This window comes from Trichomonas vaginalis, chromosome V, assembly GCF_026262505.1.
Source record: "Trichomonas vaginalis G3 chromosome V, whole genome shotgun sequence".
Lineage (NCBI taxonomy): Eukaryota > Parabasalia > Trichomonadida > Trichomonadidae > Trichomonas > Trichomonas vaginalis.
In genome coordinates, this window is record NC_067207.1 from 28,428,711 (window position 1) to 28,448,635 (window position 19,925).

The 19,925-nt window shown below is 32.2% G+C and overlaps 10 protein-coding genes across 10 annotated transcripts, besides 3 other annotated features; 7 read left to right on the top strand and 3 right to left on the bottom strand.

The window, feature by feature from the left end:
• Positions 1-5,881: part of a mobile genetic element that runs on past the window's edge.
• TVAGG3_0419000 (uncharacterized protein) lies at positions 147-554 on the top strand (the record flags this gene model as incomplete). The annotated part of the gene is made up of 1 exon (XM_051233360.1): positions 147-554. The coding sequence occupies one exon, from the start codon at positions 147-149 to the stop codon at positions 552-554; it is 408 nt and encodes a 135-aa protein (XP_051103090.1).
• On the bottom strand, positions 1,608-2,353 carry TVAGG3_0419010 (phage tail repeat-like family; the record flags this gene model as incomplete). Its single annotated transcript, XM_001299099.2, has 1 exon — positions 1,608-2,353. A coding segment is annotated over one exon (746 nt), but the record flags the coding sequence as incomplete, so codon positions are not given.
• Positions 2,372-3,220, top strand: TVAGG3_0419020 (uncharacterized protein; the record flags this gene model as incomplete). Its single annotated transcript, XM_001299100.1, has 1 exon — positions 2,372-3,220. One exon carries the CDS (start codon positions 2,372-2,374, stop codon positions 3,218-3,220), a length of 849 nt encoding a protein of 282 aa, XP_001299101.1.
• On the bottom strand, positions 3,486-3,848 carry TVAGG3_0419030 (uncharacterized protein; the record flags this gene model as incomplete). The annotated part of the gene is made up of 1 exon (XM_001299102.2): positions 3,486-3,848. The coding sequence occupies one exon, from the start codon at positions 3,846-3,848 to the stop codon at positions 3,486-3,488; it is 363 nt and encodes a 120-aa protein (XP_001299103.1).
• Positions 3,988-4,806, bottom strand: TVAGG3_0419040 (phage tail repeat-like family; the record flags this gene model as incomplete). The annotated part of the gene is made up of 1 exon (XM_051233361.1): positions 3,988-4,806. The coding sequence occupies one exon, from the start codon at positions 4,804-4,806 to the stop codon at positions 3,988-3,990; it is 819 nt and encodes a 272-aa protein (XP_051103091.1).
• A 1,154-nt stretch (positions 5,882-7,035) lies between the features above and the next one.
• Positions 7,036-7,162: a mobile genetic element.
• Positions 7,163-9,060: 1,898 nt separating this feature from the next.
• Positions 9,061-9,860: a mobile genetic element.
• A 1,780-nt stretch (positions 9,861-11,640) lies between these two features.
• TVAGG3_0419070 (cyclin-dependent kinase inhibitor 2C-related family) lies at positions 11,641-12,930 on the top strand (the record flags this gene model as incomplete). Its single annotated transcript, XM_001299143.1, has 1 exon — positions 11,641-12,930. One exon carries the CDS (start codon positions 11,641-11,643, stop codon positions 12,928-12,930), a length of 1,290 nt encoding a protein of 429 aa, XP_001299144.1.
• Positions 12,931-12,932: 2 nt separating this feature from the next.
• Positions 12,933-13,166, top strand: TVAGG3_0419080 (Ankyrin repeat family; the record flags this gene model as incomplete). The annotated part of the gene is made up of 1 exon (XM_001299144.1): positions 12,933-13,166. The coding sequence occupies one exon, from the start codon at positions 12,933-12,935 to the stop codon at positions 13,164-13,166; it is 234 nt and encodes a 77-aa protein (XP_001299145.1).
• Positions 13,167-13,728: 562 nt separating this feature from the next.
• On the top strand, positions 13,729-16,231 carry TVAGG3_0419090 (ubiquitin-protein transferase protein; the record flags this gene model as incomplete). Its single annotated transcript, XM_001299145.2, has 1 exon — positions 13,729-16,218. One exon carries the CDS (start codon positions 13,729-13,731, stop codon positions 16,216-16,218), a length of 2,490 nt encoding a protein of 829 aa, XP_001299146.1.
• Positions 16,232-16,525: 294 nt separating this feature from the next.
• Positions 16,526-16,914, top strand: TVAGG3_0419100 (bifunctional inhibitor/lipid-transfer protein/seed storage 2s albumin superfamily protein family; the record flags this gene model as incomplete). The annotated part of the gene is made up of 1 exon (XM_001299146.1): positions 16,611-16,895. The coding sequence occupies one exon, from the start codon at positions 16,611-16,613 to the stop codon at positions 16,893-16,895; it is 285 nt and encodes a 94-aa protein (XP_001299147.1).
• A 483-nt stretch (positions 16,915-17,397) lies between these two features.
• TVAGG3_0419110 (uncharacterized protein) lies at positions 17,398-18,337 on the top strand (the record flags this gene model as incomplete). The annotated part of the gene is made up of 1 exon (XM_001299147.1): positions 17,399-17,602. One exon carries the CDS (start codon positions 17,399-17,401, stop codon positions 17,600-17,602), a length of 204 nt encoding a protein of 67 aa, XP_001299148.1.
• Between the last annotated feature and the right edge of the window lie 1,588 nt (positions 18,338-19,925).

Genomic DNA, 19,925 nt, shown 5'->3' on the forward strand with positions numbered 1-19,925 from the left:
GACTTAAATCAACCACAAGGTGGTGAGGTAGATGAAATGTCATATGACGACAAATATAGACACTTCTCCATGGCAAAGATGAGACAAGTTTTAAATATTTACAATAGCCGTAAACAAAAAGGTTTGGGAAACCACTCCCCGAAGAAATGAAAAACAACCCCGACTTAGAGAAAGACTATATATTTAATAGTTTAGTCAAAAGAGACAAACAAGAAAGAATGCCAGGCTTCAAACTTAAGAAAGGTGACAAAGTAAAAATAGAAATACCTAAACGCGACCCATATGAAAATACTATTGACTATGACAACAATGGGAACTCGACAGGTACTCGCATTCGTGTTCGTAAAAATAGAAGAAAGTATACAAGAGAATATTATGAAGTTTTAGGCAAACATGGCAAAATGTACAAACTGCAAGCAGAAGATAAAACTACTATTGTCAGACCTCGTTTCAAACTTGTTAAGGTTCAAGGTGGTATACTTTCAAAGACAGTTCCTAACAAATATAAGACAACTCCAGACGAATATGCTAAAGAAGTTGAAAATGACGACTAAGCAATTCTATACCATGCGTAAACTGTCATGTAAGGTGGCATGTAGTCTTTACTCTGTCCCGTTGTTTGCGTATATCCTGAAACGAAATGTGTATGGTTTCCTTCTCCCTGCGTGTCATCCCAGTAACAATTTATAGCAAACTTAACGTCGTCTTTAACATCATATCCTTTACCTTTTGTCATTCCTGACCAATCCCAATATCTATGCTTATGCCAACCTGCTTGAGATGTACTTAAATCTATGTAGTGACTATGTGCAGGTAAGTTTTCACCTGAAATCGTTTTACTTCCACCTGTTTCCTTTGAAGAGTTTGCACAATACAAAAACCTGTCGACTATTTGTTCCCATGCACCAACACCAAACATTGCTTGAGGACCTCTTGCTTCCATTGACGTGTAAATAGAACCTACTGGGTTCATTAAATCAAACATATGAGATATTATAGGATTGTCTCTTTTGAACTTAAAATATAGTGCAACTATTTCAGGTTTCTTCTGGTTCATGTCAGAATATTTTTTATAATATAATCTTATGTTTTCAGGGTAGGTAAAGTCTTGACTATAATATTTATTTCTGTCATCTGTATAATAGTATACTATTCTCGTTTTTTCTATTGCATTATATCTTTTATATCTATAAAAATCTAAATATAATGTTAGCTTTTGTTCATCTACATGTGGTGTTCTTTCGTCATCTCCATAGTCATAATAGTATGGTGCTGGAGCTGGGTCAGGCAATGTCATATCTGCCATTTCATAAACTCTTAAATATTTCTTTTGTTCGTCTCCATATATGTTTAAGTAACAGTTGTTGTCTAATGGAACTTTAACTTGTGTACCATCGTTCTTTTTATAGCTTACATACATTTCATTGTTATTTTTCGGAATGAGTTTATACCGTGTACCATTTTCTAAGGACTGTACCAACTGCCATCTAAAATATTTATTTTCTTCATTGACAGAAAAGTCACCAACAATAGTTTCAATATTTTTTGTTCCAACTAAACTTTGGTATATTTCATTGACATATGTTTTATCTGCTTTATTTTCAAGGCTAACGTTTAAGTCTGTTATTTCAGAAGATGTATGTGTATGTCCAACGTCACTTTTCCTGTTTAAGGTTTCTTGTAAGTTTGCAATATTTGCAATGGTATGTGTATGTCCAACGTCACTTTTCCTGTTTAAGGTTTCTTGTAAGTTTGCAATATTTGCAATGGTATGTGTATGTCCAACGTCACTTTTCCTGTTTAAGGTTTCTTGTAAGTTTGCAATATTTGCAATGGTATGTGTATGTCCAACGTCACTTTTCCTGTTTAAGGTTTCTTGTAAGTTTGTTATTTCAGATATAGTATGTGTATGAGTCTTTTTAGAATATTCGTTTTCAGCTCTTGTCACTTCACTTGACATTTTATTGTCAACATATGTTTTGTCTGCTAGTTCAGGATGAGTATGTTCTTTTGTTGCATAAGCTTTGTTAGCTCTTTCTTCTTCTTTTGCTATTGCATCGTCTACATATTCTTTGTCAGCTTTGTTGCCAACATCTGCTTTCAAAAGAAGTTCATCTATAGGTTTCTCGTTTAAAGTTCCTTTTGTTGGATTTATACAAACAGTATGGTTCCTATTGTCTTGAAATAGAAACTCATCTGTCATTGGGTTTAATGTCAGTTTTAAGTTTCCTTCTTTCAATGACTCAGATATCTTAGAATAGTTTGAAAAGTTTGTTGTGTTCTTATTTAGAGCTTGCAAAATGAGTTGTCGGTTGTGTTTTATTTCTCTCATAGACGCTGTTTCTTTCGACATTTTTATTCTAGATAAAATATGCTTTCAATAGAAAAAGAAAATTCAAGAGTTGCTACAACTAAACCATTAGATGAACTTTTTACTAACGTCGGTCAAAAGTTTGAGACAGAGACCGTAAAGCATGAAGGCTATCGTTTTGACTACCCCTTAAGATGGTTAAGAGACCCATCCGTCACAAAAGCTATTGGCTTTCGTAGAATGAAATTCATTTCAGAAGCCATACATGGTTTCCCATTTACGGTCGCTTTTGAAATTCGATACTATAACAAAGAAAAACGTACGTATGAGAAATTTGAACAGGGAAAACTTTTACAAGTTAGTTTGCTTGTAAACTTAGAAACAACTCTTCAAGCTTTTCAAGAAAAAATAAACGATATCTATCTCGAATATGCAAAACAGTACAACATTGACGAAGGAGAGTACCATCTCGATATTATATATGACAGGAAAAATGCAACTGTTAAAATCAATAGAATAGAAGACCTTGGAGAAGACGTTTATATTTCTACAAAATATAACAACTTGGCATGGTATAGATTTTTGAGGATGTTAAATCAGCCTGCAGAATATCCAGTACACCCGAACTTTTATGAAGTCGAAAACCCTAATGGAACATATGAAAATGTTTTCGACTCAGATGCTATTATAGTTCATGCTTCATTTTCTGGTGCACAAAACTCTTTTTTATGCTTGGCAAATGACTTTTACGAAAAACCTACAAAGCTATATGAACCACCGAGTGGAAGTATTTCAGACTTTCAAGTATGGTTTACTACAGATGGAAGAAAGAGAATAATTCCATTATACCACGCGTTTTACTTAGAACTTAGTTTCATATACAACTACTATCGAACGGTAAAAATATGATTTTTTAATACGGTTGAGGTGTTGGATTTGGTTGCCAACTAGACTGTGGTGCAGGTTCAGGCTGTTGTATAACAGGAGCTTGCTCTTCTGGTTCAGGGTCTTTAGGTATAATACCAACGAACTGACCTACTCTTTTGCCAATATTTTTGACTCCGTTCCAAATTCCTCTTCCTACGGTTTTTATTCCATTCCATATACCTCTTCCAACATTTCGAAAGAAGTTTCCAATACTACTGAAGAAACCCATTTTACTATATGTAAAAATCTAATGTCCGCCTAGTCTCTTACGTTTCCTGTTGAGTTCCATAGCATTCTTTAACTGGAGCTCATACATTCTATTTCTCCTCTGGTAGAAAACATACTCTGGGTCAACTCCTGTGTTCGCGTCATCTGCATAGAGTTGTTTATATCCCACTTCAGGGTTTGTATAAAACTCTTTCCATCTCATATTTGCATACCATGGTGGCAAACCTAACGCAGCGTCATTTGACATGGCAGTTTGCATTTGTACATCTGTTGGCACTTGACCATAGTTTGCCATTGCAGTTTGTATTCTAACTTCATTTGGAATATTCTCTGGGTTTGGTTGTCCAGGTTGCTGTGCATTCGCTAAGTTCTGTGCGTCCATTTAATATTAGATAAAAATATCTCTTACGAGTACATATACTGAACATTTGCAGGCATTGGTTCATCTTCATATTCTCTGTACTTTTCTGCCACGTCAAATAAGTAAATGACACAATGGAAAAAACCTAAAACAAGTAGTCCTATTTCAAACCACATTTACTTACCAATAAAATTTCTTTGTTATGACACTTTCTCCAGTTTATAGGACCTCTCTCATATTCTATCTTATCGTATCTAAACTCATAGTCATGTATGTCCTCTAACCATCTCATGACACTTTCCAAACCACTTTTATCGGATGTAAAGTAAAAGCATGGATGGTTATGTAAAACGTCTAAAGTTTCTAAAGAGTCTCTCAAAGTCCAGTCTACTTGGTATTGAAAATCATATGTGTTATAGAACGGCGGGTCCACTATAAAGAAAACATTTTCCTTGTCTTTATATTTTTCATACAACTCTGTCCAATGACATCTCACAAACTCTATACCCTCAGTATATTTTTCTATGTTCTCTTTGAAAACCTTTGTATAGTTAAGATATAAAACGTTTGACATAAGTGTTTCAATGTCATGAACTCTTATAGAACCACTATATAATAGTCTAGAAGATATACTATCCCAGTCAATATACTCTGCCTTTTTCAAAACCTCTCTGACAGTATTTTTCTTATCTAATGGTATACGTTCCATCTTACCTATAGGTATCTTTTCTTTTAACTCTTTCAATATTTTGTTTGTGTCTGGTATATGTTTGAGACGGTTCATATAGTTGTCGAAGTCATTGCATATAATCTTTGAGTCAGGAAATACAGTATGGCACAAATGGGATATATAGAAACTTCCACCGAACAAGTCTACAAATGTTAGACCATTCGGTAGTTTCTTAAGTTCTCTCAATAGAATATCTTTACATCTACTCTTATTTCCAAAGAAGGGTAACGGTGGTTTTGTAAAATTCATTTTATATATATAATAAAAAATGTTTTTTCCTGAAAAGTGACAGATGTTTTATTGTGACTTCTTCGTAAAGACTTTGTTGAGATTTCTTCGTAAAGACTTTGTTGAGATTTCTTCGTAAAGACTTTGTTGAGATTTCTTCGTAAATGACCCAAAAATATATTTTAGGTGAAGAGGTGAGATTTCACCTCTTTTTTCACCTCATTTCTCACCTCTTGAATTTTCATGAATTTCTTCGTAAAGACTTTGTTAAGACTTCTTCATCTAATTTCTCATGAACTTTCTTGTCTATGTTTTGTCAAGATTTCATCGTAAAGACTTTGTTGAGATTTCTTCGTAAATGACCCTAGTAGTATATTTTTGGTGTAAATTTCATGAAAATTCAAGAGGGTGAAAAATTAGGTGAAAAAACAGGTGAAATCTCACCTCTTCACCTAAAATATATTTTTGGTGTAAATTTCATGAAAATTCAAGAGGGTAGAAAAGAGGGTAGAAAACAGGTGAAATCTACCCTTCTACCCTAAAATATATTTTTGTCTGATTTTACGAAGAAGTCTTGACAAAACATTTACGAAGAAGAAGTCTTGACAAAACATTTACGAAGAAGTCTTGACAAAACATTTACGAAGAAGAAGTCTTGACAAAACATTTACGAAGAAGAAGTCTTGACAAAACATTTACGAAGAAGTCTTGACAAAGTCTTTACGATGAAATCTTGACAAAGTCTTTACGATGAAATCTTGACAAAGTCTTTACGATGAAATCTTGACAAAGTCTTTACGATGAAATTCATGAAAATTCAAGAGGTGAAAAATGAGGTGAAAAAACAGGTGAAATCTCACCTCTTCACCTAAAATATATTTTTATTGAATTCTGTATAATATTCTGAGTAATATGACAGATGTTTATATAACACTTCTCCGGTTTATAGGACCTCTCTCATATTCTATCTTGTCATATCAAAACTCATAGTCATGTTTGTCCTCTAAGACTTCATTTATACTAAACATCTTCAGGGCTAGAAGGCACGAAGTGCCTGGAAGCCCCACTCCCTTTTTTTTTTTTTTTTTTTTTTTTTAATCCTAAGTAGCTTTTGTAAAAATTCATCAAAAAAATTTTAACGTGCTTTAATTTTTTATTTTTTAAAATAATACATATTATTATATAACTAGAATATTTACAAATTTTACTGCTTTCAAAAATTTAATCCTCCTCCTCTCAAATAAACGTACATCCGGGTGGCCTGTTTTTTGCAAAAAATAAAATTTAATTTTTTATGCTTCAAAAGTCAGAATTTTTATTTGCTTCTGGGATATATGATGGCTATATCAGACGCCCATTCTTTTTGATACTCAACATTAAACATAAAACTTAGCCGTTAAGGCTCTTCTGAAAATATTTTTTTTCGAAAAATTTGCGAAAAAAATCAAAAAATTTAAAAATCCCCGAATCTGCAGGGATTTTAAAATAGTTTAGTCGGTTTTTGCATTTTTAAAATGTTAGTCACCTTTCTCCTTCCAAAGTGAAAAAAAATTGTTTAAAATATAAAAAGAATTTTTATTCGCATAGGCGACAAACAAGGATTTATAAATAAATAATGGGGCTTTGAGTATTGATCTGAATTGAATCAGATAATTAGCCGTAAAAAATCTTCTAATAACGATTTCTCATGCATGAAAGATGGCTATGAGTGGCGTTAATGAGGGCGTTTGATAATTGGAGTTGGACATAAAATTTGGAGATCTTAATTTTTGAGAATTTTGGTGCGATCTTACTGGTACAAGCAAGAGTATGGAAGGAGATTGAACTGAGAAAAAAACTAGAGCATGCAAAAGAATCATGCTACAGCTTAGTTGAATGTCATTTATGCAAATAAAAATATCTTTTTCAAATTTCAAACAAATTTTTGCCACTTTTTGAAAGAAGATAAGGTAACAAACATTTTAAAATGCAAAATCTAGACTTAAACTATGCCGAAATGTGAGCTCACCGTTACGGTTTTTTCTTTTTTTGGGGGCTCGCAAGCTCGCCCCCAAAGAAAAAACCGTAACGGTGAGCTCACATTTAGGAAAAATTCTTTTTAGTAAAACTTAAGGATATTGTATCAGATATATTGGTATGGGCAAATTCAATTTTAATACAATATTCATCGAGATATTGCGCTAACGAAGCGTTCAAAATTGAGAGGGTAATCCTCCTACTCTCAAATAAACGTACATGCGGGTGCACCCTTAAGGGTGCACTTACGCCCCTATGACACGATCTTCAATTCAGATGTATAAGGTTAATTTTCAATAACGCTTCACGCCAGTTGTCATAAATTTGAATTAAAGTCAGATGGGCGTAAGTGCAGCCTTAATATCGATGGTCCATATGATTGTGATAGAGATTCTACTCATAATGCATATTCGTGATCACATTAAAAGCAGATAAGTATGAAAGAGAAGCATCAAATGTAGGAACATTATTTTTTGTGCCATTAGAATTAATATGCTAAATGATGAAGAGTGGTCTGCCTATAGTTATCTTTTTTATTGATATTTGCACCATGCTGAAGAAGAAGTTCTGCTATTTCTTTTCCATCATATTTTGCTGCAGTATGAAGAGCTGTTTTTCCATTTTCATCATTTTCATTGATTTTTAGACCAAGATATATAAGAACTTCAGCTGTTTCTTTACTATTAAAATAGCTGTAATATGAAGAGTTATTATTCTACTATCATCTTTTTCATTGAAATTTGTACCATGTGAAAAAAGAAGCTACGCTATGTCTTTTTTATTATGTTTTGCTGTAAAATTTCATTATACATCTATTTCATTGATATTTGCAAAATGTGGAGGCAACTCCAATCAGAGAGAATTTTAATTTTGGTTTTTGATGTTTCAAACATTCACCAATGATTTCTTCCTAAAAATGATAATTGTAAGAATGTTTCAGTTCTCATGAATTTGAAACAATCAACCAATTTTTTTTATTTTTATTTTTTTTTAAATTCGATTATATTTTGGGAAGATATTTCGGGTATACATGCATCAATCAAATTGTTAATTTTAAATAAATGAAAAAAAAAGTATTTCAATACAAAAACATAATTTTGGACATGTATTGCGAGATTAATCAAAATATCAACAACTCGCAATATTGTAAACAAACGATATAATCTTATCACCCAAAGCCAAGATTGAAAATATCTTCGAATTATAGGGAGGCAAATTTGGATGATTATATGGAGGTTTCCCAAAACTCTTAAAATTCCAAATTTCCAAAATTTTCCAAAATCATTAACTATGAAAATAGTTTTTGTTATAACTTTCAAAGTGTTGGACTGCTTGGAATTCTATATTATAGATCAATGTTTGACTGCTATTTCAATATTTTAAACATATTATGTCTCACAGATTGCACTTATTAGGGAAATTTATAAATCTTAGAAAGCTATTGTTCAAAATAAGGCTAAATAATTTGGCAAAATATCTGATTCAATAATGGACAATATCGCTTTTTCATCAAGATTTTAATCAATTCTTTAATGGAAACTGTGAACGTGTAAGTAATGGTACTTTTAAAGAAAGTAGAAAAAACTACTTTGTCGAAGATTGTTTATTTGAAGGTTTCAAAAATCGCGATTTATCTTCTACAGGAGATTCAAAATTTGTTTTGGAAGATAATACTTTTGTTAATATATATTCAAACGTCCAATTTGGTGGCGCAGTTTGTACTGAAGGCGAGGAAATTGTGCATTACAGAATTTGCGCTTTCAATTGTTCTGGTGGCGAAGGACAGTATTGTTCTTGTTGGACAAACTATGGCCAGTATAAAAATTATGTTATTGAAAGCACTTTATTAGCATCTCAAAATATATTTGGTACAGCTCCAATCTTCTTTTTATATGGGAAACAGAATTTAACAAATACTAATATTTCTAATTCTCGTACATTTTCAGTCTGCGGATTTATTTTTCAAAGAGGTGATTATAATTCCCTTGCATCATTTAATTCAATTGTAAATAATTCAGCAAAGCAAACTCGATGTATAAAGGTTTATCATTTTGAGAATAGGAAAGTTGGAATAAGTAATTGCAATATAATTAGAAATTCAGTAACAGAATTCATCATCTATAATGGTGCTGAAACCACATTACCGATTGAAGAATGCAATATCATTGATAATTTGGGAAATAACACAATTTATGGAGAAAACAATTGTAACACATATATTAATAATTGCTTCCTTTTAAATGTATCAACATCAGGGAAGAGTAGGGGTAATTTTAGCTAAAAGTGACATACCTGTAAAAAGTGACACACCCGTGAAGGGTGTGATTACCGATCGGTAATTTCGACAGTTTAGAATTTAAAATTTTTTATGGAACTGTTGCGAGTTTCATAAAGAATTTAAGGAATATAAGCAAAGATTTGAATCAAAATCTTAGACCTAAGCCGCTCGATTCGCTCGCGGCTTCCGCGAATTACAGATCAGCAAAGATTTGAATCAAAATCTTCGAACTAAGCCGATCGCTTCGCTCGCGGCTTTCTTTATTATTTTAAATTTGCATAATTCCATCAAAAGTTCATAAGGTAAAAAATTTCGTTTATTTTTACTAAGAAAAAAAAGGTTTTTGATAATAAATTTATTTTATTTCGAAAAAGTAGCAATAATCGTAAAAGGGTATTGATAGGCTTGCTAAAGTAACTAATTTTAGCTGTCAAATACTTTTGTATTTTGAAGTAAATTAGTATAAATTTGTTTTTACTTTTATTTCGAAAAAGTAGCAATAATCGTAAAAGGGTATTGATAGGCTTGCTAAAGTAACTAATTTTAGCTGTCAAATACTTTTGTATTTTGAAGTAAATTAGTATAAATTTGATATTATTTTAACTCCCTTTGAAAACCTCAATTTTCCATACAGAGGGAACGGGAATAGCATCCAATATTCCCTGAGAATGGTTGCGCATTCTCAGTTCCCTCTATATTTCGAACGAAGCTCTCATCGGTCTTTTTTTTAATACTAAACGTTTTTTTTCCCTGTCACTTTTAGCTAAAATTTGGGTTTGCCCATCAGGGAATACAATTGTGAGAACCACTAATAAAGTTGTAATAATGAATGAGATAAAACATTTTTGGACAGAGCAATGCCTAGGAAAACCTATAACTCTCATCAAAAATCATACATTAATCGATGATCTTGATGCTTACAATATATTTTCATTTGGCATTTTACTCTTTTTGAGGAATGAAAGCTTTATCATTGAAGTTCAACCCGAAAAACATGAAATTTACAATAGAAACTATCTATTCGCATTATCTAAATTTAGATCATTCTTTTCTTTCTTCTTCAAATAAATACTTTTTTCCCACCTTCTCTTCTTCATCATGTAGCTATTATAACAAAGTGGGTGTTTTTATTATCATATAGTAAATGAGAAGATCCATATAAAGATAATCCCTAAGATATCATCTGAGTTGTCAGAATTTCCCCAACGACAAACTCAAAGAGCTCATTCAATTTATCTAATCTTTGAAATTTATATTCCCTGTTTCTGCTTATCGTCTTGTTTTAGTAATATAATATTACTAAAATTTTAGTATTAACTAGTATAAAATACCTTATTCTTAATAAAACGGTATTTTCAATTGCTGCCATAATTTTATAATTGCTTCATTAAATCCAAATTATAATTTCATTTTCGATAAGATCAGAAATGCATTTTTATATTAACATTTTTGTACGCATAGATTTATTAATCATATTTTGAAAATACACAAGGCACGATGGGTACAACATATTATTTTATTTTCCTGATATATTTTAAAGACATTTTATATCGGATGATGCAAATCTGATATTTAAATTTTATGATGTCTAATCAAGACATTCATCCAAGCAAATTCGATGAACAACAAAGTATCTACAAAAACTACATCGATACCTATAATGCGTTGTATCAGCTGAAAACTGAAAATGAAGAAGAATTAAACAAGATTTACAAAAAGATTACAACAGAATTGATCGATTCAAATAAACAGCTTCCACAAAATATAATTAGAGATATTTTAAATATAATCCCGTATAGAAATCGCTATACAAAGTCATATTTATCTCTTGCCAAACGTATATCTGATGATTATCAGGTCAAAGATGTTTGTGATGTTAACCTTCTTTCGAACTTCTTGTTTTACAAAGCATATGGAATTAAATTATATAAATATGCTGATTTCGAAGAAATTAAAAAAGAAAATCTCGATTTTCTTACAGAAGATACAATTTACAGAGCAATAATGTATAATGACAAAGAAAAATTCATCTCATTCACAGAAAAAGAAGGATTCGATAAAGATCAAAAAATTAAAAGCAGTTTTTATCCATATCCTGAAGAAGGATATTCATTACTTCATTTATGCTCTTATTATGGAGCAGTTGATTGTTTCAAATTTTTAATAACGAAATTCAGCTCATATATATCTCCAAACAGTTTGCGATTTTCATTTTTAAGTGGAAATCCAGAAATCATGAGTGAGTGTTTGAAACATCAAAAACCAGATGATTTTTGCATGAAATTTTCAATTATTTCACACAACATTGATTTTGTTACATTCTTGAAGAATGAGTACAATATAGAAATTGATTTATTTTATTGCGGAAAATTTAAAAATCTTGAATCATTTTTAGTTTATTTCGATCAATCTAACGATCTTAACATCTGCTTTATTAACTCAATAATGTTTAATCTTCCTTCATTATCCGAATATTTTCTTTCACTAGGTGCAGATGTTAATTTTTGGACTGGTCTAATAAGGTCCACTCTTCATATTGCAGCGAGTAATAATTGTAAAAAATGGCCAAACTTCTTATTTCACATGGTGTAGATGTTAATACAACAGGTGATAATTATACAACCGCTCTTCATTCTGCTGCATGTTTTAATAGTAAAGAAACAGCCGAATTTCTTATTTTACATGGTGCAAATATAGATCAACAAGATAGATTTGAAGGAACCCCTCTTTTTTATGCAGCCCAATATAATAACAAAGAAACAGCCGAACTTCTTATTTCATATGGTGCATATATCAATGAAGGATGTCATAATGGTGAAACAGCTCTTTATATTGCAGTAAAAAGTAATAGTAAAGAAACAGTCGAACTTCTTCTTTCACATGATGCAGATATCAGCAAATTATATCATCATATGCTTAGAACAATTCTACATGTTGCAGCATTATGGAGTTATAGAGAAATAGTAGAACTTCTTATTTCACATAGCCCAAGTATCGACAAAAAAGATGAATATGGAGAAACGGCTCTTCATCTTGTGGCTTATGGTAATAGCAAAGAAACTGTCGAACTTATTCTTTCTCATGGAGCAAATATCAATGAAAAAAATAAAAAAGGGGAAACCGCTCTTCATATTGCAGCCAGTAATAATAGCAAAGAAACTGTCGAACTTCTGCTTTCGCATGGTGCAAATATCAATGAAAAAGATGAATATGGAGAAACGGCTCTTCATCTTGCGGCTTATGGTAATAGCAAAGAAACTGTCGAACTTCTTGTTTCTCATGGCGCAAATATCAATGAAAAAGATAACGAAGGGAGAACCGTTCTTAATCATGCAGCATATGGTAATAATAAAGAAACAGCCGAATTTTTTATTTCGCATGGTGCAAATATCAATGAAAAAAATAACAATGGCGAAACAGCTCTTCATCATGCAGCAAATTGTAATAGTAAAGAAACAGCCGAACTACTGCTTTCGTATGGTGCAAATATAAATGAAAAAGATAACAATGGGCAAACCGCTTTTCATCATGCAGCACATTATAATAGCCAGAAAACAGCCGAACTTCTGTTTTCACATGGCGCAAATATCAATGAAAAAGATAACAAAGGGAGAACCGCTCTTCATATTGCAGCACGTCATAGTCGCAAAGAAACAGCAAAATTTCTGCTTTCTAAAGGCGCAAATATCACTGAAAAAGATAACAATGGGAGAACCCCTCTTCATCATACAGCAAGATATGAAAGCCAATACAAAACAGCCAAATTTCTTATTTCGCAAGGTGCAAATATCAATGAAAAAGATAATGATGGAAAAACAACTCTTTTTATGCAGCAAAATATGATGGAGTAGGAATGAGTAGATTGCTGCTTTCTCAAAGTGCAAATATCAATGAAAAAGATAATAATGGGAAAACAGCTCTTTTTTATGCAGCACAATATAATAAAATAAATACGACTAGATTTCTGCTTTCGGAAGGTGCAAATATCAATGAAAAAGATAATGACGGAAAAACAGCTCATTTTCATGCACTATTAAATGAAAGTTTCGACGCAGCCAAAATTCTGCATGATGCAAATATCAAATAGATCCAAAATAGTGGAATTATTCGAACAAAAAATTTATCAGTTGTCTCATTAAAGCATTTTTTTTGTGTGTAAGTTCTGAATCCTCTGAAAATATTTCGTACCTACTATTAAATAATCTCTGACGTATTCTGGATTGAAAAAGTTAACTGGCACAACCTTCAGAATATCTGATATATAGAGAACAATTTGCAATAAAATTCTTATGTATTTTTTGAGCATAATGGTGGAAGTCAATTCCACCATTTGCATCAAATTATTTCTGGGAAAGAAGATAGATTTAAAAATATTGATATTGCTGTATAAAACGAAACATCCTGATATAAAAAATACGGAATTTATAATATATAAAATTCAAATGACTACATGCAATAACTATGCGACCATTTTGAGCCAATTCACATATTGCATTCTTTATTGACTTTGATTATGATTCTTAGGCCATAAAAAGTCTTGATAAGGTGTTGGAAATTAATATTATGCGTTTAAAATCAATCATTTTTTTTGTACAGTAAATTGAGATCGATTTACGGGCGTACAAAGCATTTTTTTCAAATATTATAGAATGAGTATCTGGACTTGTGGTCCAGAAGATGGAGAAAGACTCGGAAGGCCACGGGAAAACTGGGATCCTGGCAGAGTTCCAATTCCTGAAGGTGTTTCTGTCGCTCAAATTGCATTGGGTTGGAAACATGGCCATTTTTTCACAGATACAAACCAATTTTATTCATGGGGTACCGGATCTTCTTGGAGACTCGGTACTGGTGAGCAAGAAAATCTTCCAAGACCAACAAGAATCACAACATTCCCCGAAAAAATCAAATTTAAACAAGTAGCGTGTGGTGATAAGTTTTCAGCATGTACAACACAGCAAGGTGAACTATATGCATGGGGTTCTGGATACGCTCACGTTCCAACACAACTTGAATTACCATGCCCAGCCGAATTTATCGCTTGTGGACAAATCATTCTTCTTGCAGCACTTTCAGACGGCACAGTCATGGAGTTTTACAGACATTCACTACCGACATTACACTCATTTGGAAAAGATCATATCATTTCCGTCGCATGCGGACAAACTCATCGTCTTGCTCTAGCAGATAGCGGTCACGTATACGCCTGGGGTGCTGGATCAGCCACAGGAATCGGTACAAGCGAAATTCCGAAAAGAATTCCAACTTTCGACAACATTACAATACAAGCAATCTTTGCGTATCACAACAGTAGCTATTTCATCGATACCTACGGCTGTATCTGGGCTTGTGGAACTAATTCAAGTAATTCTCTTGGATTAGGCCACGCCCAAGAAGTTGTTGTTCCCACGAGGATGACATTCGAATTCTCCAGGGAACAAATCATACAGATCGCCTGCGGAGATGATTTCACACTCTTCCTCAGCGCGCAAGGAAATGTCTGGGCCTGTGGAAACGGCGGCGATTTCCGAAACGCAACAGGAAGTGTCGAGACACGGCCAATACCTGTACCAGCCACAAAACTTGCCGGTAAATTCATCACACAGATCGCTGCTGGATGTTTTAACACGGCTGTTTTGGAGAACGGATATCCACCATTTAATAGGATGGCCAGATTCAGAGGTTTCTTTTCGGAGTTCGCCATTCCTGTCCTTCCTTTCCGTGCAACAATGGGTAACATGGCGAGTGTCGAGATCAATCCTTCCGATGAACTATTGCGACCACTCGGATTCATGACAAGAGACATTGTCAGATTTTCACCAGAAAAACAAGCAATGGTCGTAGGTGTTGCTCAAGGAAAACCAGCTGTTATATGCGAAGGTGCAAATGAGATTGCTTTGATAGAAGCAGACATAACATGCCACCCAATTATATCTAGACCTGGTGTTCATTTGTTTGTTGGAACTGATGAAAAAGGAAATTCAATATCTGTCGATCCAAGTGAGAAAGAAACGCTTAGATTGGGTGGTTTCATGTATGGAGATATCTTGGATGATGATTCTGTGGTTGTTGGAGCAAGATGCAACGCGATTTGGACACTTAAAGACGGAATAATACAAAAGAGAGACCATACGACCCTGAATATAAAGAAGAGAAAGGCTCACGATGTAATTGTTAAAACAATGGGTGATGGATCAAGATACGTTTTAGATTCAATGAAAGAAGATGGAATTGTAGTAATACATACAACATATGGTGCAGGAACATTGATGGGAAAGGTCGGAAAACTGTTTTGTTATGAGTTTGTCGATAAAAATAAGTGTACATTGATGGATTCTTCATTTCCAGTGGTCAGATTGTCGCCTTCTGCAAACATGAAGGTAGAATACCTCTTAAATAATGGTGAAAGAGTATTCGTAGATATTTCTGACTCTAAAGAATTCATTCCTTTGGATAGAGTTAAAATTTCTCACAAAAATTCAATGGGCTCTCAAAAATTGAATGAAAAATACCAAGAAGAAAAATCGCAAGAAATTAATAATTCCAATAATTCAGATGAATTCGGTACTGTTGTTGGTTCTTATGAAAATATGATCGTTGTTCGGACAGATAAGGAACATCTTAGAGGAGGAACTGTTACTCTTTACAAACCATCAGATTTGAAACTTATGGCCAGAATTCTTAAAAATGCAAATCAGAATTATAAATTTAAAGGCCAGGATATAGTTTTAGATGTTTCAGTCTCAAAATGCAGCCAAATATATCCTAATGATAGAATAGAAGTTGACGGAAAAAGAGGATACGTTGCTGGAAGCAAAGATGGAACAAATTACATTTTATTTGATGGAGATGAAGAAGTAACTCCACTTGATAAAGAGTTTATATTGATCCGAAGATGCGTAGATGTGGCAGGTCATCAGTTATACGGCTTCAAAGATGTTGATGTTTCATTGATGAACTTTGCAATGTCAATTATGAAGCCAGGTGATGTTAGAAAGCATATGGGAATGAGAGTTCTGTTCTTGGGTTATGATAGAGACCAGAAAATGATATTTAAGTCTTTAGAAGGAGATACATCGGGTATGACCAACGATTTGACTCCTTCTCTACTCGATATTGAATATATAGAAGTTGATAAATGAATGTTTTGTTTTCTTTATTTTTAATTCAATAACTTTTTTTTCTACAAATTTTATGAGATGTTTTGAAAAGGTTTTAACCAAAAAAATTAATCAATATTTTTACAGATATAGTTAAATAAGTGCCAATTTCTTTAAAGACAATCCATAATTATGTCAAACTCTTCAACATTTTTTATATTCTATGAAATTAATCTGTATTTCATGAGAAATTTTTATAAACATATGCAACATGTATGTATAAGGTGTAGTTTTCAAGTAAAACACAACAACCACAGCAAATATAAATTTTCAATCTAAAAATTAATCTTTTTGATGCGGCAGCTTTGGTTGAAACAGACGTTGTTTTAGCAATAGAAAATGATGCTACTCCAACAAAGAGCAACACGACTTATATGATTATTGGTGTTGTGGCAGGTATTGCCCTTATTGTTGTTGCTGCCTTAATTGTTTGGTTTGTTATTAGGAAGAAGAAACAAGATGATGAATCTAGTTCATTGGTTGAAATGGTTGAAGAAACTGCAGGAATTGTTCCGTCAACTACAACAACAGTAACTACTGATAATCCTTTATGGACTATAAGTGTTGTTGGAGATAATGATGATCCATTTAAGCAAGACTTCGATGAAAATGGTATCGAAGGTTATTTTGATGTTAATAATACAAAAGAATTGGAATAAAAACATATATATTTGCGAACTATATACATACACCTTATATGAGCATCTAAAAAATATTGCAAGACAAATTTGATCCAATATTTAATAACAAGTATTAAATTATTACCTTTTTCACTATCAGAGATCAGGACATTCTATGCTTGTGGTTATATATAATCAGTGGATAAATTACAATTAGGAATTTCCGATTAATTTTTAATTCGGGTCTTGTATCATGATATATTTCAATATTCTATTATAACTACAATGTACCAACAGCCAAAATTGATATTCAACAAAATCTGATGAATAATTCATACAAAATTTCATCAGAAAGGAGGTTTCGTTATTTTTCTATGCATAAATTTCATACTAAAATGGAAATTTAGGTGATTTGATCGAGAATTTGCCAGACTCAATTTCAAAAAATTTGTAATCTATTTAGATAATGTATGCCAATTCTATATACCGAGTTTGGGGATTTATCCTTTCAAAAGATTTATCGGTTTTATCCAAATTTTCAAATGAAGAAGAATTTGGTTCAGGGAATTATCATGGCTGGAGCTCTTATAGTTGTAGCCATAGTTTTCGCATTTATGTTTTGCCTCTATATCGATACATTCGAAAACAACACAGATAAGCCCAAGAATTCCGACACTGGTGCAAATGCTATCGAAACAGAGATGACCGGCCAACAAGAGTACGAAATTAATGATCTTCTCAAGTAAGTTGATCTAAATACAATGTAAAAATTAGTTAATTTTAAATCTATTACAAAATATTTTTCGGATTATTTTCAGAAATTTTAATCTGATTTCAATCCTAATCTATTTTAATAATGATGTATATAAGCCTGAAATATCACTATAAATCATAATCGGATTGAACTAATATTATATGAATGAACTCAAACATGAATATTCATGTATCATTCCTGCATATTCATTCCCACTTGTATCATTTATAAGCATATCTAGCTTCGGTAGCCTTAAAAGAACATTTACAATATGAAAATGCTTAATTCGGAAAATTTCCAAACCAAGATCAAAATATTGAAATGTTTCGGATATTGGCTATCATATGTTTCACTAATAGCATTACAATGAATTGATTCACCCTAATCAAATATCGAAATTTCTTGTTTCACTAGAATTTAAGCGATATATGCATTTATGGATTCGATATTTGTCTGATTTTCCATTATTATATACTATCGTTAGGATTTCAAGCTATTTTAGAAGTGTTTAAAAATATAAAAAAAAATGGCGTCAAAAATTTTCTCACTGGGTTTTCGTCTATCAATCCCAGCTCATTATATACGCAACCAATCAAAAATCTGATATGGGAGTCCAAGGCTAACTTTTTGTTGTCTACCTAATAAAAGAGGAAGCAGCATTAGTGAGAATAATCGCAAATATTCAATTTAAATTATCTTTTTATTCTTAATTTAAAGTGACAAAAAGAATAAAAAACCTATTCTAAGGCATGTTGTTATGTAAATGAGACTAGACATCATATTTTATGTTATGAAAAAAAAATATTTAGAATTTTAGAACAAAATAAATAGAAAAAATAGCATAACTTATGGATGTGCGTATATTAAATTTAATAAATTAAGAGAAATTATTTTTGGCGCCAAAATTATTCGTTAACTCTCAAATTTTTCTGAGTCAATAAGCCGCCAAAAAAGTGTCATTTTGTTTCGTTAGAGAAAGATGAATTGTCCATGTCATCCAATCGGGAACAAGGGGGATGGGGATTAGATGATAAAGAAGCAATTCATGCTCTCTATCTGAAGCAATCAGACTTACCAGCAACAATGTGAATCGATTTGGCTTTAAAGTTAATATAGCAGATCAGCTTGTTACTGGAGAGACTAGGCATTACGATTGATTCGCTGTAGTGCTCTACTTTAATTTAAGAGTAGTAACGGATAACTGAATTCTCAAAATTCTTTAGGTGATCCAAAACACTGTAGCTGCTTGAACTTTGGACGAGCCTCGCACCCCAGAGAATAGAAATCCCAATCTTGCTCATGTTTAGTTGAATTAGTCTGCAGCAGTACAGCTCTGATACCACAAGATCGTGATGTATACAAAGTCACAACGCTATTTGATTCAACAACTAGCTAGTTTTGACATCAAATTGCAAAATTTGACTTCGTTATGAGCTCTTTGTAGCAAAAATACATTACACTTAAAGACTAGTTGCTAGACTGTAGTAGTTTGTTCGTATATATCTATTTTTCCCCAACGTATTGCATACTACATTTTGACAAGACTTGCAACCTTATAGTAACCTCGTTGGGAATTGTTCAAGCAAAGCGTAGGTAGCTAAGGTCGAGTAAGAGTTCTTCTTAAATCTTTCACTGAATGAGTAGGTGTTGGAAGAACTGTTCTCTAAAGCGATACAGTTGCGCTACATGTTCGTCAACTTGTCTAGAAATAAATATATCATTTGTTTTATACGTTTTTTCGTAATAAATCTATTTGTATTTGTTGTATTTGAGTATGAAGATAACAAAAACTACGGCATAAGACGCAGTACACTGGGCTTCGTTGCCATTTTATTTACCATGTTAAGAATAAACTTAACAGACATGCTTTGTTTTCGACGAAGCCATCTAAAATAACGTACATCTAAATAAAACTAAAAAACTGTAAAATTTCTTTATTTGATAGTATACTTCAAATTATGCACTATACCTTCTAGAATTCTATAACACTCTTTGCATATAATTTTTTTAAAAAAAAGTTATATCTCGACAAAAATATGATTTATCAATAGAGTATGTAAAATAAAACTCATTCGCAGTATTAAAAAATCGTAAATCTTTCCAAAAAAATTTTGAATTACAAATTTTAAAACTTAAAACAACATTTTTTGAAGCGAAAAAACGAAATCTAATTTTTTTTGGAAAATTTAGAATAAATAGAGCTCTTTAACTCGTCGAATGCAAATTGTTTTCAAGTTTTTTTCGACCGGAAATTGAACTTTTAGAGTTTATACAATAAGATTCACATGAAAAAATACGGGTTTAACAAAGAAATC